This window comes from Podarcis erhardii, assembly GCF_964252035.2.
Source record: "Podarcis erhardii genome assembly, chromosome: 15".
Classification (NCBI taxonomy): Eukaryota; Metazoa; Chordata; class Lepidosauria; order Squamata; family Lacertidae; genus Podarcis; species Podarcis erhardii.
In genome coordinates, this window is record NC_138505.1 from 24,296,764 (window position 1) to 24,324,547 (window position 27,784).

The following is a 27,784-nucleotide window of genomic DNA, read 5'->3' on the forward strand; positions in this document are numbered from 1 at the left end:
ATTATTGCGTGCATCTGATTTTTAAAAACAGTTTGTCAGACTTTTCCCGTTTTCGCATTCTCTTCCTCACATCCCTCCCCTCCCACCGGGATTTCGTTCTGATCTAGCAGCCCAATTATCCAACTTTAATGCATCTGATCAAGGAAACTCTGCTATCGCAGTATGTACATCCCTTAGGTCTCTCAAGTGCCACAATAAAAATCTTGGGTCTTCGAAGTGTCGGAAGACGCTTGGACATCCCCCTGCCCTCCCGGATTCCTTCCCTAACATGGGCTCCGCTCTGCATAGAGCGACTGGTCAAACGCGAACCGAACGTTTTGTGAAACGCAGGTTTTCCTATATCTCTATAGAGAAGGCGGGAGGGCGGGGCTTATCGGCTGAGCAGCAAAGAGGGCGGGGCTTATCTGCTCAGTTGCAAAGGGCCTAAGAGCCTAAGAAGCTCTCGGGGTTGCCATGGCAGCGGAGGCTTGGGAAGAGCGGAAGAGCCTGGCTGCGGCGGCGGCTGTTTGGCAGGTGGGTCTTGCCCACCTCGTCCCTCCTTTGGGCGGGAAGGTGAGGAAGTCTATTGGCAACAGGGATTCTCGCCAGCCTGGGCTACTCGTGGCTGCCTCTGCTAGCCAGCCTGGCACTACACCCCAGTCAGGACCCTCCTCCCATCCACCCTCCATGGTAGAGATCCACTCCACCCCACCCCCGCAAAAGGGACCCTTTAAAGGCACTTCAGCAAGAGTGTGTCTGAGCATGTGCAGAGTGCCTTCCTTCCTTCCTTTCACCTCCTATCCCCAGGGGTGCCGTTAACAATCCTAACAAATCATATTTAGCATTTATAGGAAATGCTAACCTAGTATGCAAGGTATACAAAGTGCAGGTGGCGCTGTGGTCTAAACCACTGAGCCTCTTGGGCTTGCCGATCGGAAGGTCGGTGGTTCGAATCCCCATGACGGGGTGAGCTCCTGTTGCTCTGTCCCAGCTCCTGCCAACCTATCAGTTTGAAAGCACACCAGTGCAAGTAGATAAATAGGTACTGCTGCGGCGGGAAGGTAAACAGGATTTCTGTGTGCTCTGGTTTCCGTCACAGTGTCCCGTATAGCCAGAAGCGGTTTAGTCATGCTGGCCACATGACCCGGAAAGCTGTCTGTGGACAAATGCCGGCTCCCTAGGCTTGAAAGCAAAATGAATGCCCCAGCTGCATAGTCACCTTTGACTGGACTTAACCGTCCAGGGGTCCTTTACCTTTAGTATGCACAATGTCCTGGGAATTGGTTTCCTTGTGTGAAGGTTGCTTTCTAATAAAATGTGTGTAGGAGGATTGCATCCCATATTATTCAGTAGCATGCCTGCCAAATGCTAGTGTTAAGAGGCCAGTTGCAAGACGCAGCACAAATTTAGCAAGCAGGGAGCAAATTAAGTTAATCGTGCCTACTTTGCATGGCAGTTTTTGAGACTGCCGACAAGACAATGTGTTTTGTACACTGCTTTAAAGTAATGGAGAAAAAAATGGTGTTTATTGGGGAAATGTATGCTGCTGCAAACTCAAGTGGCTCACAGTTTTTCTGGTTGTACAGTCTAGTGAAATCAGGGTTAGGGAGGAATGTGGCCTGGGGAATGTTCTGAGAGCTGGATAAGGGGCGGCTGAAAGGCTACATTCAAACCTGAGGCCACAGGTTCCCCATACTTGTAATGCGGTTGGGCATGATTTGTAGGGAACTCAGGAAGGAAACTTACCCTTTCCCCTCTTGCGACTTTCCCCCTGCCTTGACTAGCCTGATGAAGGTAGTTGGTCTTGCTTGTGCTTTTCCCAGGAACATCTGCCCTAAGACCCGGTTGATGGTTGGTGGAATGACATCAGCGTGGCAACATGGTGACCTTGCTGGTTAACCAAAACTACATGGAGAGTCTTCGGAAGGACATCACGGATCTGCAGGGAACCGTCCTCAGCGTCTTCACCCGAGCCGGGGCTGTTCGCTACCCGTCCTGGAAGTTTCCTGATAAGTTGTCCTGTGACCTGGACTTGGTTGCTTTGCTTGAGCACTATGACTTTGCACAGAATGACCCTGAGTTTACCCATCATTCCCACGTGGTTCTTCTGGAACTAGTGATTGACAGGTGAGGGTAGGTCCGGCGGTTCTGCAATGATTCCTTGTTGAGCCACTCTTAACTTGGAACAGAAGTAAACCCCAATGAATGCGCCAGGTTTTGAATTAGATTACTGCATCCATTATATATGTGGGAATGTTGTGGATACTAGGAGAGGATATATTGATTAAATGTTATCTTTCCAAACTCACGTTAGTTAGTCATATATATATATATATATATATATATATATATATATATATCAGAGCTCATTCCCCTTTACACAGTAGAAAGCTAGTTGGTAGATTTGCTTGAGTCTCTTTACTTTAGCAATTCAATCTGGTTTTATTCAGATTGGAGTATATTCCTGGTAAGACCCCTTTTATCCCTCCTAAAAAGAATAAAGACACAAGAAGCTTCTTTTAAAAGCAATAAGAAGTTTACTCACATTCAGTTCACAGTTGGATCCCTGAAGGCAGGCTTTAGCTTGCAGTTACAGATACAGTGTGGCTTACATCCTTGTAAGGAGGGGCCCATGTGCTGCTGGCAGAGAGCCAGCAGTGCAGTCCAAGAGAAGAAAAGGCATCGAGAGAGGAAGGTAGCTGCGTGACTTACCTTTGGTGGGATCTCCAAGGGTCACGCCCACCTACCTTGTCACATGCAGGGGGAGGATGCTCCAGACCAGGTGTAACAGGAAGTTCAACTGGCTGGATCAATGTCCCCATCTGTGTCCACTCTAGGCAAACAGGGTACTTGACTGCTTATGTTATATCCCACAATATATGGGGTATTCTTTAAAGAAGAGGGGCTGTAGCTCAGTGGCAGAGTAGTGCCAGGTTCCATCCCTAGCACCTCCAGGTAGGGCTGGGAGAGACTGCTGTCTGAAAACCCTGGAGAGCTGCTGCCAGTCAGTGTAGACAGTACTGAGCTAGATGGACCAATGACAGCTTCCTACAATCCTGTCTGGAAACTTCAGCTGGCCCAGAACACAATGGAGGGTGTGGTGGTTGGTTTTGAGAACATTTTTTGGTCTGCTGCCAGTAGCTGCTTTGGGCTGCTTTCCTTTTGGAAAGAAAATTGGGGTTCAAACACAAACTACAAAACTAAAGCAGGATGTCCTTTCTGTCCTCTGAAGGTTGCTGCTGCTGCTCCAAAGCTTCACCAGATACACGGAGAACCTTATCAGTGAACAAGCTGTGCCCCCATCCAGAACAACAGGACCATGCATGTCTATCGGGCTGGCTGTGAAGAAGTACTGGAACAGCATGCTGAAATTGGGATCCCTCTACCAGCAGCTGGCTTCTGAGGTAGGCTGCCCCGGTGGGCTGGTCTGCTTCTGCATGCACACTGACCAAACGTTCCTCTGGCCAGATAGGTGTGGTTTATCTCCCTTCTCCAAGCAGTGAGAAAGTACCAAGAATATTTCCATGCAAATCTGAAAACACCAGTGAGGTCTGCTGCTGAAAGATCCTCAGGAGATGCAGGGCTGGCTGTACAGGTGCTGTCCGATCTTCTTCTTTCTTCTTTGGCGATCACTTGTAGCCAAGTAAGATTGTCTTCCATAAACACTGATTTAACAGTGAGTCTGTAAGTGACTGTGGAGGCCAATTCTGGATCCACACATCCTTCCACAGTGGGGACATTGGTTTCTGGGTGGGAGTTGACCATGGTGAGGGTTTGCCCAGTGTGCCTTCCTCTTAGCTCATTTCTCCCTTTCGTCCTGAGTTCAAGCGTCTTCAAAGTCCAAGACACCTTTGGTAAAGGCTGTTTTCCAATTGGAGCACTGGCAGGGCAGTGTTTCCCCGTTGTCGGTGTTTATACAACATATTTTTAGATTTGCCTTGAGAGAGTCTTTAAACCTCTTTTGTTGACTGCCAGCATTACGCTTTCCATTTAAAAGTTCGGAATAAAGTAGTTTCTTTGAAAGACAATAATCAGGCATCACCAGTCCAATGTAGTTGATGTTGAAGAATCATTGCTTCAACACTGGTGAGCTTTGATTCTTCCAGTATACTAGCATTAGTTCACTTGTTTTCCCATGTGATGTGTATAATTTTTTGTAGACACCGTTGATGGAATCTTTCGAGGAGTTGGAGATGGCGATACCCACCTGTCAACATAAATAACGCACTTAAGCTGTAGTCTCAGGCTGCCAAAATCATTGACAGGGAGGGTTTGATGTTTCAAAGGCTGCAGGATTGCCCTTTACAGCAAGGGTGGAGAATGTGTGGTTCTCTGGATGTTTCTGAACTACAACTCCCATTATCCCTGAGTCAACCAGTAGCCTTGCTGGCTGGGGCTGATGGGAGCTGGACTTCCATTGACACCTGGAAGGTCGCAGGGCCGCATCCATGCCTTCTTGCGTTGATCACACTACAGCACCACAAAGCATTGCAGGTATCCAAACAGGCAGGCAAGATACAAATGATCTTTCATCATACGCTCAGTGCTGGAAAAGCTCTTTGAGCACTTCTACGGGTGGAAAAGTGGGGTCAACCATTTCTGCTATCAGCACAGGACAAGCTGCCATCATTTGAATCCTTGGGAAGAGTTAAGAGTCACAGTCCCAAGGGCATGTGGTAATGACTGCCAACATGGATGGCTTTAAAAGAGGGTTTGACCAATTTATGGTGGATCATCAGGCTGTCGGTAGCTGCTAGCCACAATGGCTATGCTCTCTCTCCAGTGTCTGAGTCAGTACGCCTCTGAATGTCAGTTGCCAGGAATTGCAAGTAGGGAGGGGGCTCTTCCACATGCATCCTGCATTTATGCTTCACATTGCGGGCATCTAGTTGGCCATGGATGCCAAACAAGATCTAGCAAGTCTCCTTATACGTTCTTATATTTCTTATGTTCTTAGTATCAAACTATGTCTGATCACGGGACACAGGTGGCGCTGTGGTCTAAACCACAGAGCCTAGGACTTGCCGATCAGAAGGTCGGCAGTTCGAATCCCCGTGACGGGGTGAACTCCCGTTGCTCGGACCCTGCTCCTGCCAACCTAGCAGTTCAAAAGCACGTCAAAGTGCAAGTAGATAAATAGGTACCGCTCCAGCGGGAAGGTAAACCGCATTTCCGTGCGCTGCTCTGGTTTGCCAGAAGCGACTTAGTCATGCTGGCCACATGACCCAGAAGCTGTCTGGCCGGTTCCCTCAGCCTATAGAGCAAGATGAGCGCCGCCACCCCAGAGTCATCCGTGACTGGACCTTACTGGTCAGGGGTACCTTTAGATTTACCTTTACCTTTATGTCTGATCACAGCACATGCCCAAATTTCCTTTCCCCCCCAAACCTCTCATGTGATCCTCCCGAAATAAAATAAAAACCTGGAAAGTTAATGCCACCCTTTCTCTTTTATACCTAGAAAAAACACAGCAGAGAGGATGCTGTTGGCACAAATGGTTCCTTCCAGGAGGTGAAAGCTGAGAACGAGTCTTTAAAAATCTGCTTCTCGGAGTCAGATGTGACTTTGCCCAGCTTCCGGTCCTCCCCTTTGACCTCATCGGCCAGCAGCAGGCTGCTGGACGGTTGCCCTGCCACCTCCTCAGAGGCACCGCCAGCCCAGAGGGCCGCCAAGCCCATCTGCAGCACCCACTGTCAGACCATCGAGTCATCCCTGGTGCCTTGCGACGCGTGCGAGAGGGCGCAGCTCAGCCTCCGGGAAGTGGGCAGTGCCATCATCGGCATCTGCAACAGCCAGAACCTCCCGTCGTCTCTGAGCAGGTTCCTGGAGATGGTGGAGGAGACCCTGGGCCGCAAACCGCTCACGGCTGTGGACATCAGCTACTGGGCGTCCGAGCAAAGCAAGGACCTCTCTCGGATCAACAAGCACCTCCGGAAGCTGATGGAACTCATCAACCCTCTGAAGGGGGAGCTGGAAGAGTCTGAGAAGGAGAAGGGTGAGCTCAAGAGGCAGCTGGAGACTTTTGACAGCCGCCTTCAGAAGGAAAGAGAGGAGCAGGAGCAGAAGAGGAAGGAGGCAGAGCAGGCGTTTGAAAGAAGGAATACGGAGAACCTGCAGATGATGGCCACCCTGAGGATGGGCAAGGAGGACCTCCAGAAAAGTGAGCATCCTTTCCTGTCTCTTTCTTTCAGCCAGCTCACCTCCACACCATGTATTTAAAGCAAGTTTGTACCATTTTCATAGCCATGGCTTCTCCCAGGGAATCCCTGGGAGCCAGTGTGGTGTAGCGGTTAAGAGAGGTGGACTCGTAATCTGGTGAACTGGGTTCGATTCCCTGCTCCTCCACCTGCAGCTGCTGGGTGACCTTGGGCCAGTCACACTTCTCTGAAGTCTCTCAGCCCCACTCACCTCACAGAGTGTTTGTTGTGAGGGAGGAAGAGAAAGGAGAATGTTAGCCGCTTTGAGACTCCTTAAAGGTAAAGGTACTCCTGACCATTAGGTCCAGTCGCAGACGACTCTGGGATTGCGCGCTCATCTCTATAGGCCGAGGGAGCCGGCATTTGTCCGCAGACAGCTTCCGGGTCATGTGGACAGCATGACTGAGCCGCTTCTGGCAAAACCAGAGCAGTGCACGGAAACGCCATTTACCTTCCCGCCGGAGTGGTACCTATTTATCTACTTGCACTTGCTTTCAAAGTGCTAGGTTGGCAGGAGCAGGGTCTGAGCAACAGGAGCTCACTCCATCGCGGGGATTCAAACCGCCAACCATCTGATCGGCAAGTCTAGGCTCTGTGGTTTAGCCCTAGGCCCTGAGACTCCTTAGGGTAGTGATAAAGCGGGAAATCAAAACCAAACTCCTCCTCCTCCTCCTCCTCCTCTTCTTCTTCTTCTCCTCCCTCTCAGAAGTGAAATTCTAGGTCACAGAGACTAGCTGGATGATGAGGAGTGGTGGGAGGCAGCAGCTGGGGAATCCCCAAGGGAACCCCCAGGGGATTGGAGTAGGGTGAGTGGTCAGATGGAGAAGAGGGAGCAGACGGGGGGGGGGGTCAAAAACCAAAGAGGCAACAGGGTTTAGTGAGCAGGGAGTCTGTGGCAGAGAGCAGTCCAGCATCAGAGGCAGAAGCAGAAGCTGGAGAGGAGCGAGACAAAAATTCTAGCACTTCTCACTTGTGTCGTACCTCGGCTCCCGAATGCCTTGGGATTCAAATGTTCTGGCTCCTGAACAATCGAAAACCAGAAGTTTTGGAAGCCAAATGTCCGGCGTGGCTTCCGCTATTGTTTCTGGTGCACCTGCAAAAATCGGAAACCAATCGGAAGCTGTTCCTTGCTTTCCGAATATTTCGAAAGTCGAACGGACTTCCAGAATGGATTCGGCTCAACTTTCGAGGTAGAACTGTATAGTCCTATCTCAAAACCTGTCCTGTGGATGTTTTTTGGACTCCAACTGTAAGGGAGCGCGACTGGTTCGGTTGAGTCGCACTGGGTGTGGAGCTTTGGGAGTGCCACAAATATATTGTAGACAGGAAAGTGCAAGGCGGGGTGTGGGTGTGTGCTGAATGTTGGCATTGCACAGGGCACCGCTGAAATTTGAGACCCCAAGGACTGTGACTGTCAACAGCTACAGCCATCACAGCCAGTTGTCCGGGAAGATGGGAATCATAGAATCTTGATGGAAGGGACCCTGTGGATCATTGCGTCCAATCCCCTGCAAATTCAGGAATGTGCAGCTATCCCTTATGGGGATTGAACCTGCAATTTAGGTGTGCAACAGCATCCGGAGGACAACAGGTTGCCCATTCTCCATTCCGATACCTGCCAGGCTGTGGCTGTGCATACGTATCTTTAGAGCACATGGCTTCCCCCAAAGAATCCTGGGAACTATAGTTTACCCCTCAGAGAGCTACACTCCCTCAACAAACTATAGTTCTCAGGACTCTCTGAGGGGAACCATGTCCTTTAGATGCATGGTATGGATGTGACCCCAGTCTGTCCCAAACCTTTGATTCCGAAGGCCTCCTGCATTTCCGTCTCAGCAACGGGCTGTCAGTGCAGACACACCGAGCTACATGGATCGATGGGTCTGGCTCAGCATAAGGCAGCTTCCTGTCTTCCTCTACGGTCCATGCTGACCGGTGACATTGTTTGACTACTTCCAGAAGCTGCTGCCTTGGAGCAGAATGTTTCCACCTTGAAAGAGAAGCTCCAACGGCAGGAAGACACCATCCAAGGGCTGGGTAAGAGGAACACCAGGCAGCACTTCATACAGGCCATTCCCAAGACTCAGAACATTTAATGTAATTTATTTTACAAAATACACTGCTTGACTGTAAAAACAAACAAACCGGTATCTTGTTGCAGACCTGCTAACTGTCCCAAATAATAGACCAGTGTCATTTTCTCTGTACTGCAGATGGAGGAAACGGGATCATAGAGGTATAGAACTGTAAAGTTGAGAGGGGTCCCAAGGGTAATCTATTCCATGCCCCTGCGATGTAAGAATCACAGTTAAATAAAGCTGGGCAGATGGCCAAAGAGATGTCAAAGAGATAAACAACTACCTTACATTTAGAAGACATCTGAAGGCAGCCCTGTTCAGGGAAGTTTTTAATGTGTGACATTTTAATGTATTTTTAATCTTTGTTGGAAGCCGCCCAGAGTAGCTGGGGAAACCCAGCCAGATGGGCGGGGTACAAATAATAAATGATTATTATTATTGTTATGGCCATCAAACCTTGTTAAAAAATTCCCTGTGAATGAGAGGCTGCCACCTTCCAAGGGAGTCTGTTCCACTGTCCTTTTGCCATCGAGAAGTTCTTCCGAATGTTTCGTCGGAAACTTCTTTCTTGTCATTTGAATCTGGTGGTTCAGATCCTACCCTCTGGAGCAGCAGAAAATGAGCTTGCTTCCTCTTCTACGTGGAGGCTGAGAGAGGGTGACCAGCCCCCCCCCCCCGCCTCAGGTGAATACCTGAAGGAGTGCCTCCACATCTGTCGTTCAGCCCCGACTCTGAGATCTAGCATTGAGGGCTTTCTGGCGGTTCCCTTCCGAACGGCGCAAACCCAGAAGTGAGTGTTCCAGTTTGCAAACATTTTTTGGAAGCCGAACACCCGACATGGTTTCCGCAGCTTCCGATTGAGTGCAGGAAGCTCCTGCAGCCAATCGGAAGCTGCGCCTTGGTTTTTGAACCATTTCAGGAGTCGAACGGACTCCCGGAATGGATTAAGTTCAAGAGCTAAGGTACCACTGTATTTAAGAGCCAGCCTCTGGGACCAGTCTGACTCTTGCTTCCTTGCCTGAAATCTGAAATTGCAAACCACTAGTGTGCGACATGCTGCTCTTGAGCTATTGTGCATTCCCCAGAGCGAGCGAAGCGCGAGCTGTTGCAGGAGTTAAGGGAGACGAAGGTGTGCAAAGCAGAGGTGGACAAGCTGAAGGACCAGCTTGGGGTCCTCACGAGCCAACTGGAGAGTACCAAGCAGCAGCTGAACGGGGCCATCACTGAGCTGGAGAAGGAGAAGGCCAAAGCTGAGAGCGTGCTCCGGCACAAAGAGGTGTGGCTGGGGGCATCAGGGTGGGCAACCTATTCTTGATGCTGTTATTTATTTCATTTATCTCTCACCTTTTCCTATAAGGAGCTCAAGGTGGCTTGCATACCAGTTCTCCTCCCCACAACCAACCTACAAAGTAGATAGGACTGGCCCAAGGTCACCCAGTGAGCTTCATGGCCAAGTAGAGGTGTGAAACCTGGTCTCCCAGGTCCTAGTCCAACACTCTAACCAATACACCACCCTGACTCTAACTCCCAGCAGCCCCATGGCGGAGGAGGCGGGTTGGATCTCATTCCCCATTGCAGCGCATAGGAATCTTCTTAGAATTACAGAATCATAGAGCTGGAAGGGAAGTTCAGGGTTTCCCACACTTGGGCCTCCAGCTGGTTTTTTTGGACTACCATTCCCATCATCCTTGCCCACTGGTCCTGCTAGCTAGGGATGATGGGAGTTGTAGTCCAAAAACAGCTGGAGACCCAACTTTGGGAAACACTGATCTGGTCCAACCCCCTGCAGTGCAGGAATCCTTTGACCAAGGTGGTGCTCGAACCCACAACCCTGAGATGAAGTCTCATGCTCTACCAGTGAAGCTATCCCAGAGTGAAACCACTGGTCCATATAGCTCAGTGCTGTCTGCACTGACTGGCAGCGGCTCTCCAGGGTTTCACGCAGGTAATCTTTCCCAGGCTTACTTGGGGGTTGAACCTGGGACCTTCTGAAGGTGAAGCAGATGCTCTACTGCTGAGCATTGCAGAATGCCTTTAACCTGCCACCCCCCACCGTTTACAACCCGCCCCTTCAACGTGACCAATCGGCCAATCATTGGCTTTCCACCTTGCATCTGTTGAGTCCAAACTAACAAGATCTCTCCCTCTCATGCTGAAGTCCCTGCAGACCAAGCAAATGACTCTGATGAAGCAGCTGGATAATTTGGACCAGGAGTGTGAGCAGCTGAAGACCAGCCTGGCTGACAGGGAGGAGGACCAGTACATCTTGAAGGAGAGGCTGAAGGAGATGCAGGAGGAGAAGTGGGAAATCCAGCACCAGCTGGCAGCCCAGCAGGTCTGTAGGAAGTGGGCAGGGTAGGGACGCCTGACATGGGCTCCTCTGGTGAGACCCAGGCCATGTCTCCCCAGCGCAGGACAAATTGCACAGAGAAATTTCTAGCCATTTTGCCGTGTTAAACTTCTATACGCCATAATCTATGCCAGCTTTTGCCAAGCCGGTGGCCTCCGGCTGTTTTGGACTACAACTCCCATCAGCTGTGCTCCTGACAGCCCCAGCATCCTATGGCTGTGTTGGCTGGGGCTGATGGGAGTCGTAGTCCAAAGAAAAGTGAGCATCCTTTCCCATCTGTCTCGCTGCAGAAGCAGTCAGAGCGAGCGCAGAAGGAAAAGCTGAGCCTGGAGCAGCGTGTGTCTGAGCTGCAGACAACCGTCTCTGAGCTGAAAGAGCTGATTGAGGAGCTGAAGGACAGGGAGAGGCTGCTGGTCCTCTTCCCGGACCTTCACATCCCTGTCGAGGCACAGTATGAAGGTAAGGAGGCCAAGGGAGGGGAGGTCCCCTGTGCCAGGGGGAGGAGCTAATAGGAGGAAGGGGAGGGGCTTGGAAGTTGCACCTAAGAATATCATCAGAGTCTGGGTGTTGGATCTGTCCAAAGGGGACCTATCTGGTCCCAACATCCTGAGTTTGCAGTGCCCAACCAGATGCCCCCAAGGGAACCCTGCAAGAAGGACATGAGCATCTCCCCCTATCTGTGATTCCCAGTCACTGGCATTCAGAGGCAGACCACAGCTGTCATGGCTAATACCTCTCACCATTAGGTAACATCTCCTATCGTTTAGCAAAAACTGTTTCCCTAAATAAGCACATAAGCAAATAACAGGCTCAGTGGCAGAAGGTCCCAGGTTCAGTTTCCAGGGGTCTCCTGCCTGAAACCCTGGAGAGCTGCTGCCGGCCTGAGTAGGCAATATTGAGCAAGATGGGGCAACTCACTATGAGGAACCTTCCTGTGTCCAGATGTGCTCCTGTTGCAGGCCGAGGCCTCCTTAGTAATCTGAAAGGGATAGTTTAGGGAAGAGAAAGTGGTTGCTGAGTTGAGGGTCCGGCCTTGACCCACCCCCCACCCCCGTTTCAATGCTGTGAGCCCGTGATGCCAAGTCTGTCCCCGCTGGCTCTGTCACAGGCACTGGGGACGTCATGGAGGACATGGGCAAGCAGCTGCAGGCCAACAACATTCGTATCAGCATCCTGGAGGAAGAGAACTCACGCCTCCGAACTGCAGTGGCCAAAATGAGAGAGGCAGCCCAGCAGGAAGGGCCTAAGGTAGCACCAAAATGGGAAGAGCCATGGCGACGGGCGCAAATTTGGGGGTTGGTTGTATATAAATTGCTTTACAGTGGTATCTCGGGTTACAGACGCTTCAGGTTACAGACTCCGCTAACCCAGAAATAGTACCTCGGGTTAAGAACTTTGCTTCAGGATGGGAACAGAAATCGTGCAGCGGCAGCGGGAGGCCCCATTAGTTAAAGTGGTGCTTCAGGTTAAGAACAGTTTCAGGTTAAGAATGGACCTCCAGAATGAATTAAGTTCTTAACCAGAGGTAAAGGTAAAGGGACCCCTGACCATTGGGTCCAGTTGTGGCCGATTCTGGGTTGCGGCGCTTATCTCGCTTTATTGGCCAAGAGAGCTGGCGTACAGCTTCCGGGTCATGTGGCCAGCATGACTAAGCCGCTTCTGGCAAACCAGAGAAGCGCACGGAAACGCCGTTTACCTTCCTGCTGGAGCGGTACTTATTTATCTACTTGCACTTTGATGTGCTTTCGAACTGCTAGGTTGGCAGGAGCAGGGACCGAGCAACGGGAGCTCACCCCGTCGTGGGGATTCGAATGGCCAACCTTCTGATTGGCAAGTCCTAGGCTCTGTGGTTTAACCCACAGCGCCACCCGTGTCCCAATTAACCAGAGGTACCACTGTATAGATAAGTAAAACAGAGGTGTCACCCATACCTGAATTTAATATGGAACTCCCCTCGCTGCAGCTTGTTCCTCCAACCCAGCTGTGGAATCTGTCCTCTCCCCAAGACAGCGGGATGCACATGCCAACCAGGTGAGCGTTCTGGTTTGAAGCATCCTCCGACCATGAACAAAGAAAGGCCTATCCTCAGCCCCCTCTTTGCTTCCGTTCCTTCTGTAGGCATCCCTCACATACGAGTGCCCAGGGAGCAGCGCTGAGGCCTCCTGCCAGCCCCAAGAGCCCAGGGAGCCCGACCCCACACAGATCTAAGAGCACCCGCCATGCCTCAAAGAACGGCTCCCCCTTCCGAAGCCAGCAGTCAAAGCCGTCTGCAGGAGAGGCCGCCCGGAAAGCGGCATTCATCTTCGCCTCTGAGGAACAAGCCATCCGAGCCCACGCCCGGGGGAAAGGGAAAAGCAGGACCCCAGGCCACTCGGCCCGTTGCAACAGGAAACACCAGAAATAACAATAAAAAGGCCCTGCAGAGCAAGTTCAGAAGGCTGCCACATTTCCAAAGCAAAGTGGGGGCGGGGGGGGGCAGCAGCAAAGGGAGACCAAATGGCTGGACCTCTCCCTGGCCGCAAAGAATCACCGGTACAATGCTGTTCCTGTGCTCAGGTGGTCATGCACCTTTGCAATGGTGACCCCTCCAGGTGAGCCTCACCAAAGTCTTTATAGGTAATTGATGAGTTCACTGTGGCAAGGATGCAGGAACCATCTTTCTGTGTCTTTTGCCCTGCTCCGAGTTCCCAGATGTAGTAACCTCCCTGCAAAAAAACCAAACAAACCCAAAAATAGCGTGGGGAATTTGGCTTCCATTTTAAAAAATCAACCTCCCTCCCCCCAAAAAATCAATTACAGTTTGTAAATGACAGAGAAGCGAGAAAGAGAGGATATTAGCTTCTTTCCCCTGAAATCCAGTCCATTGTGGTAGGACAGTCACCTGAGCACAGAACTGTCATTCTTTGGCAGGGTGAGGAAGGTTCTCCAAGTGTGACTGGACCAAAAGCAGACTGGGAAGGTGGGAGTAAGAACCTCAACAATATGCATGTCACAACTGTGATGGCCAGGAGGGGCTGTGGCGAGGGGAATTTCTCCCTAGTTAAGGTAATTTGTGTGTTTAGCTCTCCCACATCTGCCAACAGGAAATGCAGTGGTGGAGGGGATCCTCAGAGGAGAAGTGACCCAGTCAAGGATCCCCTGCAGAAAAGAAGCAGATCACTGTAACACAGATGTCCAATTTTTCTTAGCTCCTTTTCTGACCTAGGGGGGTAAAGCCAGATGTTCTTCGTCTTAACTTGGGTGGAAAAGGCCAAGAACTCTTTCCTGCTAAAGGCTGCGTGTGGATTCTAGACAAGAACACACAGCAAAAAAGCAGAGTAAATGGAGTTCAACATTTGGAGAATCTCAATGTTGTTGTTTTTTAAAGCATGTTTCTAAACCTGTTTGCTGCAAGTACAGGCCTCCTAAGCCCCTCTGCCTTCCAGCTGCATCGACTGCCTCCAGCTCCCCCTTGATTGAGGCTTCCTAGAATTATTTTACAGTATTTCTGAACCTTATAACTCGTGCTTCACAAGAACAAAGTAGCTTCTATTAATTACAGTTGGGACATAATTAAAATAATACCATGTGCAATAAAATTATGACATCAATCAATCGGTATGAGACAACTAAACCTGGAGGGTTCATGCAGGGGGATCATATTCTAAAAAGTGTTTTAAAAAAACAACCACCACCCCAAACAGAATCTCAACTTATTTGAAGCCCTGGGATGTGCTCAGGACTGTCCTCTGTCCCATCAAGGGATCCCTGCTGTCTCCTCCTCCCATTGACAGAGGCCCCTGCAAGTGGGGGTCAGGCTGCCCCACCTGTAGCCCTTCCATCGCCAAGGGGAATGTTCTAGGCAGGGGAAAAGACGGGATTGCAATGGAATGCTGCTGAGTCAAGCGTCTTGTTGCTTAGATTTTTTCCCTTCTTTTTATTAGTACAGGTGGCTCTTTACACACCCCAGCAGCGCCTCGAGTGCTGCAACGCTCTCCGGAGAGGGCTCTGCAGCCCCTCCATAACCCCCTGCAGTCTTGCCCAGCCCCATCTCTCTAATAAGTTAGTATAAATAAAGCAAGCATTTCAAATTCCCCACCCTCCCCAACCCTAAGCAAGCAAAGCCTCCTCCCATCAGGAACAGTGCAAGCTGGGAAGGGGGGGACTTGCAAGGTGGCAAAACAAGGTACAAGCAGGGTTTCAAAAAAACCTCAGCACACACATACACCCTCCTCCCCAGGTTCATACTGCACAGATGCTCCACCAATGGTGCAATTGATTTAGCCCAGCACAGAAAAGGCCAGAGAACAAACACATTATTATTTTTACACACACACGCTTCCCATCTCAAAGAAGCCCCAAGTTCCAAGAGAGTCATTTCCTCCATGTCCCGAGCAGCTGCCACGGTGTCCAAACGCTCTGGGGAAAATTGCTCTCTCCCTTGAAATACAAGCAGATTGATCCATAAAGGCGGGCAATCGTCGTGCTAACTGTCTTGACAGCAGTTTCCTAGGCAGGGAAGGAAATAAAAGAGAAGGGGGTATTTTACTAGAAAGGCAGAGATCCCCCAAGCCATGAGGCCTGTTGGTGAGACAGCGCTCTGGCCGCTATTGCGAAGCTGTGGTCCTTGTGGTGTCGGGTGCCGTGACCACTGGGGTCATGCTGGCTGGGAGTAAAGAGTCCCAGCATCTCAAGGGCTGCAAGTTCCCCAACCTTGCTCTAGGGTTGGGGGAGGTAAGGGGGGGTGCAACATGGATCCCAGGAGGGGAAGTGGATGAACGGCTGGCATGGCCAGCGGAAAACAAAATAGAAGAAGAGTGCCTCTGAGAAAGAGCAAAACTCCCCAAATGGAGAACTCGCTTGCTTGCTGTTCTTTTTTAAAAGACCCAAGAGCAAAAGGCCTGAGCCTTCAGAGAGAAAGCTGTTTTAAAGAAAAGAAAGACAGACCGACCGACCAATACCAAGGCTCAGTGCGTTTGCTTCCTCCACCTGAGAAAGGAAGCCACTTCCCCCTTTTAAGGGACAGGCACTTAAGAAATGAGGAAGTAACAGCAAACATCATTATGGCTTTCCATCCTGCTGTTCCGGCGGCTGAATGGGAAGATGAAATTCTGGGCTTGGTAGGTAGGGCAGAGTGGGGCTCCCACCTCGGCAACTAGATCACCAAAGCCAATTCTAGATTGCTTTTCTAGCTGCAGTAATCTCTGGCCATTGTGAACTCACAGGAGAGCATGAAGTGAAAATACAAATTGTGGGTTGGCATTTGGGGCTCAACCCAAGTTGTGATGCTGGGATTGTAAAGCAATAATAAAGACCGCCTCTGAGGATATGCAGAGTGCCTTTCCCTTGCTGCCAAGTATGTCAGCCTCCATGCAGCCAGGATTAGAGGATGCAACTTCCAGACAAGACTCAAGACAGGGCAATTCTCTGCTGTCCGTCAGCGCCAAGGTGGGGCACTGGAAAGGGAGAGGGCAGCCAGCTAGGTCTATATATGGTGTTTCAGCTCCCAAGTTTATTTAACCTTCCCAGCCCCACGTCTGCAGAAGTGGCTGGTGAAAAGCAGAAGTGGGAAGATCTGGGCAGCAGCTGGTTCTGTGGTGGGTGGGAAAGGGGGCTTACCTAAAATATTGTGTTTGCAGAGGGGGCAGGTCTGCTGCAAGAAGAGCCACGGATCCACACAGTCCCGGTGAAACTCATGCAGGCATGGCAGCACCCGGAGACACTGTTGGGCAGATTGAGACAGTTTCAAGAGCTGCATGTCCCACTTTGAAGAGCTCAACCCATAGAGGCTGCGGGGCAGGGAAGAAGGAAAGAGTCTCACCCCCCCAAAAAACACTGGCTCCCACTTGGAAAAAGGGAAAGATCACCATATGGGGAAACTGCAATGTAATGCACATTAAGCAGGGCCCATTACCCGATTAAAGAAATCTTAAGTTAGTCAATTGTGTGGGCTTGTTGACTACTCTAAGGGAAGAGCTGTAACTCAGTAAGAGAGCACAAACTTTGAATACAGAAGGTCTGGGTTCACTTCCCAGCAAACCCAATTTAAGTGGTCAGATGGCCTTTGACAACTTAATGCTCTCTGTCAAAGACGTGGACAAAATGGACCTATAGTCTGATCTGTTCCCTGTCTTATGTCTCTTTCAAATTTGCTCATGGTTAGAGAGGAGTGGAAGAGCCTTTATCGGGCAGCACCCTTCTTTTGCTGTTACATTAAGCAGGCACTGAGTTCTAGCAAGCACCACTGCGGAAGGCTTGCGGCGTGAAGGTTTTATAAATGCATCCCTGAAAACTCAGGTATCTCGGGTACCTGATTGAGGACAGACCACTTCTTTCTTCACACAGCGCGTAGTTGAACTATGGAACTCGCTCTTGCAAGAGTGAGCGATGGCCATCAAGCTGGATGGCCTTAAAAGAGGTTTAGACAATTTCATGGAGGATCCGTCTATCAAAGGCTACTAGCCATGATGACTATCTTCTGCTGTTGTGCTCAGGTCCTGCTTGCAGGCTTGCCACAGACATCTGGTTGACATATGTGAGAAAAGAATCTGGGATCAGACTGTTATTTGGCTTGATCCAGCAGGACCCTTCCAATGTTCTTGTGTTCATTTTTAGTGGCTAAAATAACCTTTTAATCTATTAATCTACGTGGCGGTGAAGTCTATGAAAGGTTGCAGCCGCAATATTAAGACACACAAGTTGGGAGGTGGTGATGTGTGAGAGTTTGCGCATGCAGGGCTGTGGCTGCGCATCCACTGCGTCTGACTAGATACACCATAGGCTTCCAACTCCACTCATGGCTTCTAGATACAGACTTTAAAAACACAGAGGATGCAGAATCCCTCCCACAGAACCCCTGCTGCATCCTGCGAGGCACTGAGATGCGCCGGCCTTTCGGCAAGCGCTACCTGGTTCTTGTGGAACCGGTCCAAGCAGATGGCGCAGCTGTCGATCTCGTGAGCCCAGCTCCGGGGCAGCTTCCCAGGGTGGTAGCGCCGAGTCTTCAGCGCCGAGAGTCTCTGCACGATGTGCTGCTTGAGATCAAGCTGCAGGAGGAAAGGCCAGGGTGAGCCTCAGCCTGAAACCCAGATGGGAGCTTTCTGCCAAGGGTGAGCAGGGCAGACAGCAAGCTCACCTCGGAGTCCTGGTCAAGCCGGCTGTGCCGAGACTGTCGTTGTGCCTGCATGATCACACCTGTGCACAGGATCAAGGCAATGAGCAAGATGGCGTTCCACAGCTGTTGGAGATACTTCTGCAAGGAGGACACACACACACTGCATAAGAAGTATGGCCCCATCACGTACTACGGTTCTAGGTCAGGAGAGAAAGGAAGTAGCTGACTGTTGTTTATTACAAGGGTTGGTGGACTGACCCCGGCACCAGGTCTACCAATGCAATTTATACAGCTCAAGATGTTTTCCATGGGCATCTGGTTGACAACAGTGAGGACAGGACGCTGGATTAAGTTGGACCATTGGCCTGATTCCAGGAGGATCTTCTTACATTCTTATAGCGATGTTGCAGAGGGGCGCATCATTTTCATTTTAAGGGGGGGCACCAGAACCACCACTAAATACGAGGGCATTTCTTAACAGCATAGCAAGAAAAACTCCACCTATTGATAGTTAAAAAGAATAGCCATGCAATGCACTTCCAGGTACTGGAATACTGTTCAGATACAGCAGTTCCCTGGAAGACAGCCAGGTGAGGTGCTGACAGGACTCCCAAGCTCTGTAAAATGGCTGCGATTTATGCAAACGCACGGCATGTTGAAATGCAGACAATACAGATTTGAAAGTTTCCCAGTCAACATACCCCAGAACTTGTCCTGCGAAGGGAGATCTTTAATCTAGAATTTTAGCCCTTCTGCTAAACTATAGCGTTCCTAGAGATCTTTTGAGGAGAGCCACAATACTGAAACTGGTTTCATATCAGAGTAACATCAGTGGTGAGCATCTGCAAAGCCTATGAGATGTTAAATGAGCTAGTATTATTTTAACTTGAATGGACAGTCTGTGTGCGCGCTGCCAACCACCTATAACAGCTTGCTCCTCCATTCATTGATTGATTGATTGATTTTAGCAAGATTTAATAGCATCTCATTTTTACAATTTTTGCTTTTAGCAAGGAAAAACCCTCGAAAATGCACTTGGTCCATGTTTGCGAAGCACCAGTTTAAAAAAGAGAGAGGAACGCGTGCAACAGCTGATGTAAGAACAGATCTTATATGTTTCCTATATGAGTTGGGGTGGGAGGACAGTAATGGAATACAAGATTTGCTCTCACTATCTTCTTGGAAACCATTTTCCCCAGAAGAGTCCGAGCTGAATGCAAGTACTTTTTAAAGACACACCTACAGCCCTACCCCATCTCTATGTCACAAAATGAAATTCCTGCACATCATTGAATGCAGTACTTTTGCCATTGGCGTATAACAAATTAATCTTAATTATAGTAGACGACTGCTGCTCTCATTTCCTGGGCAGGGAGGCCCTTCACAGAGCAGTTGGCCCAATTTGGCTATGGCGCAGGGATCAATATGGTTTTAAGCAGAATGCCTGCTTCCTTCGATCCATGAAGGGGTACCAACCTGGACTCTCGAGCTGTTCTCTCCTGTGCAGATGACTCCTTGCCACTCTCCATAGAGACCGCCCCGGGACAGGCCACAGGTTGACCACAAAGTCAAGGTCACTCCCTTGTAAAGAAAAAACACACAGAGAAAGTTTTCAGGCTGATGTCCAATCATGGAAGCAGACAAAGGGGAGGCACCCAACAGGCAAGAGGATAGATCGCAAATATTTAACCCATTGGATGACCAGCCCACCCATCTTGTTCCCCTGCTGAACAATGAGGGAATTGGGGGATATACTGTGCCAACTGGAAGATAAGCTCCCATTTCCCTTGAGGATTACATACCACGTTTTCCAGTAGCACCGCTTGGTATGTTATCTTTGCTGTTGCCCGAAGACCTCTGCAGGCAAAAATTAAGAAGAAAATTAAGAATTGTCAGATCAGGGGTCGCCAATGCAGCCCCTGCAGGCACCAGTATGTCTGCCAGGACCTCAAAGGGTGCCCACAAAAGGTCTCCGTACAAATACCCTGGAAAATCCTCAATGCGTAAGAGACACCAACCCCTTCCTTCTGTTCAGAACAGAGGAAAGGTGCAAAGAGCTTCTCTCTGTGAGAGAGCACAGTGGGGGTGATGGGGTTGCCTTTCCCCAAAGATGCCTGCCTGGCTCCATCCCTAATCATTTTGCAATGCCAGGCCAAGACAGGTGCTTTTAGGAAGCTGGTTTCTGCTTTCTCTGCTGCTGTGATTGGATGGATGGGAGGAGGGATAATGGCGCCTACTGATGTCATTTCCTGCTTCATCTCTTAATTTAGCAACATTCTCCATTGCTTTTAAATTGCTCTCATCAGCTGCTCCGGATCCTTCAAGAAAGTACAGTGGTACCTCGGGTTACATACGCTTCAGGTTACATACGCTTCAGGTTACACACTCCGCTAACCCAGAAATAGTGCTTCAGGTTAAGAAATTTGCTTCAGGATAAGAACAGAAATTGGGCTCCAGCGGCGTGGCAACAGCAGGAGGCCCCATTAGCTAAAGTGGTGCTTCAGGTTAAGAACAGTTTCAGGTTAAGTATGGACCTCCAGAAACGAATTAAGTACTTAACCTGAGGTACCACTGTAAAACAAACCAACGTTGACCTGCCTGCCCGAGCCAGCAATGGGAACCTCATGCAGGATCTCCTGCCCTCCCCAAAACCCAACCAGTCTCACCGTAGCAATGCTCCGAGGAGCTTGGTAACGTTTTCTGAAGTCTGGACAACAATCACAGGCTTGGAGAGGACCTGGGAGACATCCAGCTGCAGCGGGGAAGAGGAAAGCGAGAGGTTAAAGGGGCCGCTGGTAGGGCTGGTGGCTCCTTCAGGCCAACTGAGGTCCACCCTTCAGCCAGAAGGACAAAGGGGAGGGAAGGGGTGCTGCTCACCTCACGGATGGTGTTCTGATTCAGCGCAAGGATGAGCAAAGCCGAGGCCCCCAAGACAAGGGCACGCTTCATCTGCAGAGGGAGAAACCGCAGAGATACAGTAGGCTAGTTTTTATATACCATACCATCATACCTCGGGTTGAATGTGCTTCGGGTTGAGCACGTTTGAGTTGTGCTCCGCAGCAACCCAGAAGTAACAGAGCGCATTACTTCCGGGTTTCGCCGCTTGCGCATGCGCAGACACTCAAAATGATGTCATGTGCATGCGCAGAAGCAGCGAAAAGCAACGCGTGCGTGCGCAGACATGCTGTCGCTAGTTAAGTTTGCTTCTAGATGCAAACAGGGCTCCAGAACGGATCCCGTTCATATCTAGAGGTACCATTGTATTGGCCTGAATATCAGCCACACTTTCCCCCCCCAAATTCTGACCATGAAAAGTTAAAAGCGCGGCTTAAATTCATGACCTTACAAAAACTGGCTTTTTTATGATAGCACTGCTGAAACAGACACATAGTATAACGGAATTTTAAGGGAGTGGCTTAGATTCGGGTATTGTCTTGTCTTTTCTTTTCTTTCCTTCCCCCCCACCCTTGAATTTTAACAGTGCGGCTTATATTCGGGTGCGGCTTATATTCGGGCCAATACGGTACTATACTCAACCCAGGCAAGCAAGAAGCATGATCAGAGCTCAAGGACGAATTCCAGCTTGGCAAAAGCATTTCTGGAGGGTGTGACATGGGGCCAATGAGGGGTGTGGCCTTGTGAAGTCCCGAGGGCCAGTCAGAGAGACCCGGAGGGCCACATTTGGCCCCCCAGGCCTGAGGTTCCTCACCCGTGCCTTATACCAATAGTCTCTTGCCGCCTTTGCAATGCACGAGAAAATGTATCTCAAAACACAAGAACGTTTAAAACTCCAGCAATCTGAGAAGCACTCAATTCTGGGGGACACATCAGAGGAATGTGTTACGTAACACCTCACTACTGACAGGGTCGCCATACAGTGGTATCTCAGGTTACATACGCTTCAGGTTACATACGCTTCAGGTTACAGACTCCGCTAACCCAGAAATAGTGCTTCAGGTTAAGAACTTTGCTTCAGGATGAGAACAGAAATTGTGCTCCAGCGATGCAGCGGCAGCAGGAGGCCCCATTAGCTAAAGTGGTGCTTCAGGTCAAGAACAGTTTCAGGTTAAGAATGGACCTCCCGAACGAATTAAGTACTTAACCTGAGGTACCACTGTAGTTAAATGTTCAACCCCGACCCTGTCTTGAGAAACAGCAATTTTCCCTCACTCAAATAAGAATGTAAGAAGAGCCTGTTGGATAAAGCCAATAGCCCATCTAGACCAGCATCCTATTCCCAGTGGCCAACCAGATGCCTCTTCAAGAAGCCCGCAAGCAGGACCTGAGCACAAGAGAACTGTCCCCTCCTGTGGTTTCCAGAAAATGGTATTCCAACTGTAGCATGCCTATCACGCTTGGTAGCCACTGATAGCTTTCTCCTCCATAAATTTGTTGAACCCTCTTTACTATGCGCTACGTGAAAAAGCACTTGCTCTTTCACCTGTACTGAATTTTCCAAGATGGGACTACAACTCCCATCATCCCTAGCTAGCAGGACCTGTGGTCAGGGATGATGGGAATTGTAGTCCAAAAGCAGCTGGAAGACCCAAGTTTGGGAAACCATGCTCTAAACCAGGCATGGTGAAACTTGGCCCTCCTCCAGCTGTTTTGGGACTACAATTCCCATGATCCCTGACCACTGGTCCTGTTAGCTAGGGATGATGGGAGTTGTAGTCCCAAAATAGCTGGAGGAGGGCCAAGTTTCACCATGCCTGCTCTAAACCAAGCTAAAATGGCATGCAGAAGGTCCCAGGTTCAATCCCCAGCATTTCTAAGTAGTGCTGGGAAAGTCTCCCATTTGAAATCCAGGAGGGCTGCGGCCTGTCAGTGTGAAGCATAATGAGCTGGATTGACCAATGGTCATCTGATTCCATATATGCAGCATCCTAGGAACCTACCCCAAAAGGAGGAGGTTGGGTCACAGCAACAGGAGGAAAAATAGGAGATTCACCTTGTTGACCACAGCAGTGGTAAAGGACTCTTCCTTGCTGCCTCGTGGGAGATCCGCCTGCTCCTCGCCCACTGGGACGACGCCAATCCAACTGTCATCATCCTTCAGCTCGGGGTCGGTGTCCCCCACCTAGAGAAAGAGGTGAGCACCCAAAGTTAGGGTCTGTAGCCACCCGTGGTCATGACCAGCTTGCCAACACTCCCAAGAGGAAAGGGATATGACTGGCCACTCTCTCTGCAGCTTAGAGGGTCTTCACTTAATTGATGGGGAAGAAAGGGGAATCCCCAGAGAGGTAGCAGCTGTTTGGTTTTTGGTGGGAGGGATCAGGGGGTCCACAGTAGATATTGGAGGGTTGTCACTTAACTGGGGGGGAGGGATAGAGGGTTCACCTGGGGCAGGAGAAACCCCTCTTACTGACAGGGAGTCCAGACTCCAGCAGGCCTATCTGCAGGGAAGGGGATGGCATTTGACATTTGATGGACAAGTTGCGGAGGACAACCTCCAAGGGGGTTCTAGCAGATATTGGCGGATCACCATCACCACTCACCTGAGCGAGTGGAAGGCTAAGAGAAGTCTACCCTGACCTTTGACACCTGAGATGGGAGCTTTACGGCCCACCCTATTCCTGTGGCTTGTTTTAGCTGTTTTCTTTATTGGATTTTAAATTAGGGTAGCTTGTCCCAGGGGTCCTGATACTGAAGGGTGAGTTGCTGTCATTATTCTTATATTACTATTATTACTATTTACATGGAGCAGATTCCTACCTAATCATGGGGTCTGTTGGGGGGACGGGACAGTATTTGTTGCTGCTATTATCATTATTACTATTATTTAACAGGAGCCGGTTCCTACCTAGCCCTTTAGTTGGGGGTGGGGGGGAAGAGGCAGTTGTTTTTGTTCCTGTTGAGCAGGTTCCTACCCAGTCATTTTATGGGGGGGGGTATCAAAAAGGGTATTTGCTGCTGCTGCTGCTGTTGTTAACAGGGAGCCTGTTTCTACCTAGTCCTTTTGTTGGGGGGTGGGAGAAGAGACAATGGTTGTTGTTACTACTATTACTATTATTACTATTATTATTATTACTACTGCTACTAATATCTGCAGGGTGCAGGTTCCTACCCAGCCATGGGAAAGCGAAAGAGAATGGTATTTGTTACTGTTATTGTTTTTATTACTGTATTATTATTTACAGAGAGCCTGTTTCTACCTAACCCTTTTGTTGTGGGGCGGTGGGGGGAAGAGAGAGAGAGAGAGACAGACAATGGTTATAATTATAATTATTTGCAGAGAGCAGCAGGTTCTTACCCAGCCATTTTACTGGGGTGGTGGGGGGGAAGGGGATGGTGTTTTGTTGCTGTTATTAATTCCTATTCTTTACAGGGAGTGGAGGGGTTGGCAAGGGCCCTGAGGGTGGATCTTTAACGGGGAAGAGGGGGATCCCCAAACAGATCTGGGGAGGGGAAGGGGGTCCATTGAGAAGGGCGACGGGGGGGGGAGTGGGTCGCCCCACTGCGAGATGGGGAGGGTCGTGGGGAGGGGGGCGGCAGCCGCTCACCAGGACGAGGCTGCCCCGGATGGCTTCCTCCTCCTCCGCCGCCGCCGCCTCCTCGCCCTCTTCCTGAGGCCGCTTCTCCCCGCGCTCCGGCTCCGGCTCCAGGCCGGGCCTGCCCAGCAGCGCGCCCTGCAGAGTGTAGCTGCCGCCGCCGCTACCCTCGGCCTGCGCCGGCTGCTCTTCGGGCGCCGGCGGAGAAGGAGGAGGAGGCGGCAAGAGCAGCACCTCCACCTGCGCCTGCCCCGCCGCCGCCGCCACCAGGAGGCCGCCCAGGTGGCTCAGCAGGCAGGAGAGCAGCACCGGCGCCCGGCCGGCCGAGCCCGAAGCCGCCGCTGCAGCCGCCGCCATCATCGCGTCGTCGAGCAGCAGGCCCGCCTCTCCTGCCCTTCTTCGCCCTGGAGCGGAGGAGGAGGAGGAGGAGGAGGAGGAAGAGCAGGAGGAATCCGCCTCCCTTGCAGAAGCAAAGGCCCGGCAAGGGGAGCCCCCAGACCGGGCACGGCGAGCAAAGTCTGCCCGGGAGCCCAGACGGGTTTGCAGAAACTTCCGGCAGCCAAAGGAAAGGTCTACTCGGGAGTAAGCCCGGTGTAGAGCTCAGCCGGGATTGCGTTCTCAAGCAAAGAGGGCGCGCGGGATGGGCAGCGCAAAACGGTGCGCAAGACACCCCCCCTCTCCACTCCCAAGTTGGCTTTGAGTAGGATGGGTAGCCTGAAATTGGGTTAGATCTTGGCGGTGCCTTACTCGGAAGTAAGGCCCGGTGGGGAAAGGATCATGCGCGCGACCTGGTTGCAGCAACGGCAGCAACCCTTTTCCTGTGTTGCTCAGAAAGTGAAGCTTTGCAAGGCGACTTGCTTGCTGTCAGGTGAAGTGCTGGGAGCTGCCTAACTATCAAACAAGCACGCACAAAAAGAGATCCCCGCTGAAAAGGCTGGCAGCATTCAGATCATTTCAACAGGGTAAACAAGTTTTGATGGGTGCAATAATGGAAGGCTGAATGGTATAGCTTTTGTAAAGTATGCAGGGATTTATATGATGTGTAAAATGAACCATGGAAAGAGAAGGATGGAGATCTTAAGGATGTCAAATGAATATTTGAAATTGTAAAAAATAAATAAAAAAAAATTATAAAAATTAGCCAGAGAGCGAGAGAGAAAGAGATGAAAGGATGATAAAGAATATAAAGGCGGACTGGGAAATGCTTGCTGAATATTTTCAGATCCAGTATAAACAAGTGATGAATAACCTAGCAGGTCTTGAGTAAATCCAGCAGAATAGAAGTTAATGGGATTTGTAACCAATGAAGAAATTTGAATATTTCTTCAATATGAAAAATTTTGAATATGCCATTTAATAGAAAAATAAAAGGAACCGGGAGAAGGGAAGTCACCAGGTATTTAGTTGTATGTCGAGATTGATATGAAAGTTGTACAACTGGTGGGGGAGGAAGGGGGGGAGGGATGTGTGTTTTTCTTTTCTGTCTCTGTATTAAAAATGCAAATAAATAAATAAATAAATAGAAGGTTTGATATTAAAAAACAAACAAACAGCACAATCCTGTTGTCTACTCAGAAGTAAGCCTCAGTGAGACGTATCCCTAAAGAATTGGGGGTATATGGGGTTTTAACTGGCCCATTGCTTGATTTTGTGTTACCTGGCTCTGATTTTAATTGTGATTGTTGTTTTTTAATTTGTATTACTTTTATTTGCTTTAGAAACAGATCTGGGACCTTTCCTTAGGGTAAAAAGCATTTTTTAAAAAAATCTCATAGATTAAAAGCAATCGGGGGTTGCATCCTAGCTCCACAAGCTGGCTAGGGAGGAAGCCCCATGGGCTACATTGAAACTTAATTTTGAGTGAGTAGGACTCACTAGGTCAAATGAGGTTTATTTTTATTTGTGATGTATATTTCCCCGGCTTTGAGATAGACACCAGCAGATGCTGATGATCTTTCAATATTTGGTTATTCTCAAAATTTGCCTCAGAAGCTCAGTGATATATATTAAATGCCCCCTTTCTCCCATCTCTTTCCATTCCACCAAAAGCAATCAATCAATTGTTCCAATTGACACAATCTTCCTACTGTATTAATCCAACTGTATCGATATATCATCTAAAACGCTCTGAATGAGAGAGTTGGAGAGAGTCTAGCTAGGTTGGACTACCCTGAATCAAGAAGGATAAATACCAGGGCTCACCAACATGGTGCCCATATGACCACATGGCCGTTCTCCTACTGAAATTAGGCTTCAGAGAAGCATGCTATTGTACCACTGCTTGGTTGCTGTGTGTGTGTGCTGTGCCCCCAACAGTTTCTCCAGTTTGCAAAAGTGCCCATGGGCCCAAAAAGGTTGGTAACCACTAACATAGGAACATATAAGATTCTTGATTGGATGGGGCTCCCTACCATGGATCTCCTGTGGAATATATAACATTATATCCCAGCTCCATCACTGAGATCATTTGGAGAAGCATCATTGACCATTCCCATCAATGACACTGAGGTCCAGTGCCAAGGGCCTTCTGGCGGTTCCCTCACTGTGAGAAGCAAAACAAAACAAATTCCTTCCAGTAGCACCTTAAAGACCAACTAAGTCAGTTCTTGACTTAGTTGGTCTTTAAGGTGCTACTGGAAGGAATTTGTTTTGTTTTGACTATGGCAGACCAACACGGCTACCTATCTGTAACTGTGAGAAGCAAAGTTACAGGTGGTGGCCTTTTTGGTGGTGGCACCTGCCCTGTGGAACAACCATCAGATGTCAAAGGAATAAACAACTTTATGATGTTTAGAAGACATCTGAAGGCAGCCCTGTTTAAGGAAGTTTTTAATGACTAATGTTTTAATGTATTTTTAATCAACTGTTGGAACCACCCAGAGTAATTATTATTATTATTATTATTATTGGTGAGGCCTATCTGACAACAGCAAAAACATCATTTAGTGTCATTGTCCCAGGCCTGTAGAATCTTCTGCCAATAGAGATTCAGCAGGTGTCTTCTGATTTGACTTTTAAACACCTGCTGCCATGCTTCTGCAAGCAATTAAGGATAAATGTTTCTGCAGTAATTAGCTGGTTAATGTTTCTAACTTTTTAATATGGTTTATTGTATGGCTTTTATGAACTATTGTTGCAAACCACTCTGGTATTTTTCAAAATGAATGACTATATAAATATTTTATCAATAAATAAAACATTTGGGTTTGGTTAAAGGTATTATGTATTATGTACATGGATCTTAAGGAATTGCAGTGAATTTCAGAAGAAACTTCTTAATGCACCGCCATGGCTTGGAGCTGAAAATGAAGTCAAATTGTCCATTAAGCTGAAGAATTGTTTTAGATTCAATTATCGTCACTTATTATTTATACTTGTTTATCGTTTGCAAAATGCCTCAAAGTGACTTACAGAGCATTAAAACAGAAAACTTATCAAACATTTAAAAACCCTAACACAAAATTAAACATAGGAATATAAAAGTATTAATCCATTAACAAAAATAAAAAGACTGACTCCACTAAAAGGTGGACGAGTCCACATCCATACAGTGTTATGATTAAATTAATATCCAGACTGCTGGGTAAACCGGCATG

The 27,784-nt window shown here is 49.2% G+C and overlaps 2 protein-coding genes and 1 long non-coding RNA gene across 4 annotated transcripts; 2 read left to right on the forward strand and 1 right to left on the reverse strand.

The window, feature by feature from the left end:
• The first annotated feature begins 358 nt into the window (after window positions 1-358).
• Window positions 359-13,384, forward strand: CCDC157 (coiled-coil domain containing 157). Of its 2 annotated transcripts, none has more exons than XM_081841831.1 (11): window positions 359-513; window positions 1,803-2,106; window positions 3,212-3,383; window positions 5,440-6,139; window positions 8,136-8,213; window positions 9,340-9,530; window positions 10,413-10,589; window positions 10,895-11,063; window positions 11,713-11,852; window positions 12,568-12,635; window positions 12,723-13,384. In XM_081841831.1, the coding sequence occupies exons 2-11, from the start codon at window positions 1,859-1,861 to the stop codon at window positions 13,006-13,008; spliced, it is 2,229 nt and encodes a 742-aa protein (XP_081697957.1). In that variant the 5' UTR covers window positions 359-513; window positions 1,803-1,858; the 3' UTR covers window positions 13,009-13,384. The 2 variants fall into 2 exon arrangements, with proteins under 2 accessions (XP_081697957.1, XP_081697956.1); XM_081841830.1 differs by having other exon boundaries at window positions 412-552.
• Window positions 13,385-14,491: 1,107 nt separating this feature from the next.
• Window positions 14,492-24,563, reverse strand: RNF215 (ring finger protein 215). Its single transcript, XM_081842033.1, has 10 exons — window positions 24,201-24,563; window positions 22,649-22,777; window positions 20,575-20,646; window positions 20,364-20,449; window positions 19,500-19,554; window positions 19,174-19,278; window positions 17,719-17,835; window positions 17,492-17,629; window positions 16,203-16,305; window positions 14,492-15,092 (listed from the first exon to the last, which is right to left on the reverse strand). Exons 1-10 carry the CDS (start codon window positions 24,546-24,548, stop codon window positions 15,070-15,072), a joined length of 1,176 nt encoding a protein of 391 aa, XP_081698159.1. The 5' UTR covers window positions 24,549-24,563; the 3' UTR covers window positions 14,492-15,069.
• Window positions 24,564-24,636: 73 nt separating this feature from the next.
• LOC309330514 lies at window positions 24,637-27,403 on the forward strand. The gene is made up of 2 exons (XR_014151462.1): window positions 24,637-24,779; window positions 27,103-27,403. It is a non-coding gene; the product is annotated as an uncharacterized lncRNA (long non-coding RNA).
• Window positions 27,404-27,784: the final 381 nt, after the last annotated feature.

What these genes read in the sequence shown, in the direction of transcription:
- RNF215 (XM_081842033.1), bottom strand. Translation starts at nt 24,548, where the DNA reads ATGATGGCGGCGGCTGCAGCGGCGGCTTCGGGCTCGGCCGGCCGGGCG. An exon ending in TCCGGGGCAGCCTCGTCCTG is followed by an intron (nt 22,778 to 24,200) that starts GTGAGCGGCTGC and finishes CTCTTTCTCTAG; the next exon opens with GTGGGGGACACCGACCCCGA. An exon ending in CTCCTCGGAGCATTGCTACG is followed by an intron (nt 19,555 to 20,363) that starts GTGAGACTGGTT and finishes TTTTGCCTGCAG; the next exon opens with AGGTCTTCGGGCAACAGCAA.
- CCDC157 (XM_081841831.1), top strand. Translation starts at nt 1,859, where the DNA reads ATGGTGACCTTGCTGGTTAACCAAAACTACATGGAGAGTCTTCGGAAG. An exon ending in AGACACCATCCAAGGGCTGG is followed by an intron (nt 8,214 to 9,339) that starts GTAAGAGGAACA and finishes TGCATTCCCCAG; the next exon opens with AGCGAGCGAAGCGCGAGCTG. An exon ending in CCCAGCAGGAAGGGCCTAAG is followed by an intron (nt 11,853 to 12,567) that starts GTAGCACCAAAA and finishes CCCTCGCTGCAG; the next exon opens with CTTGTTCCTCCAACCCAGCT.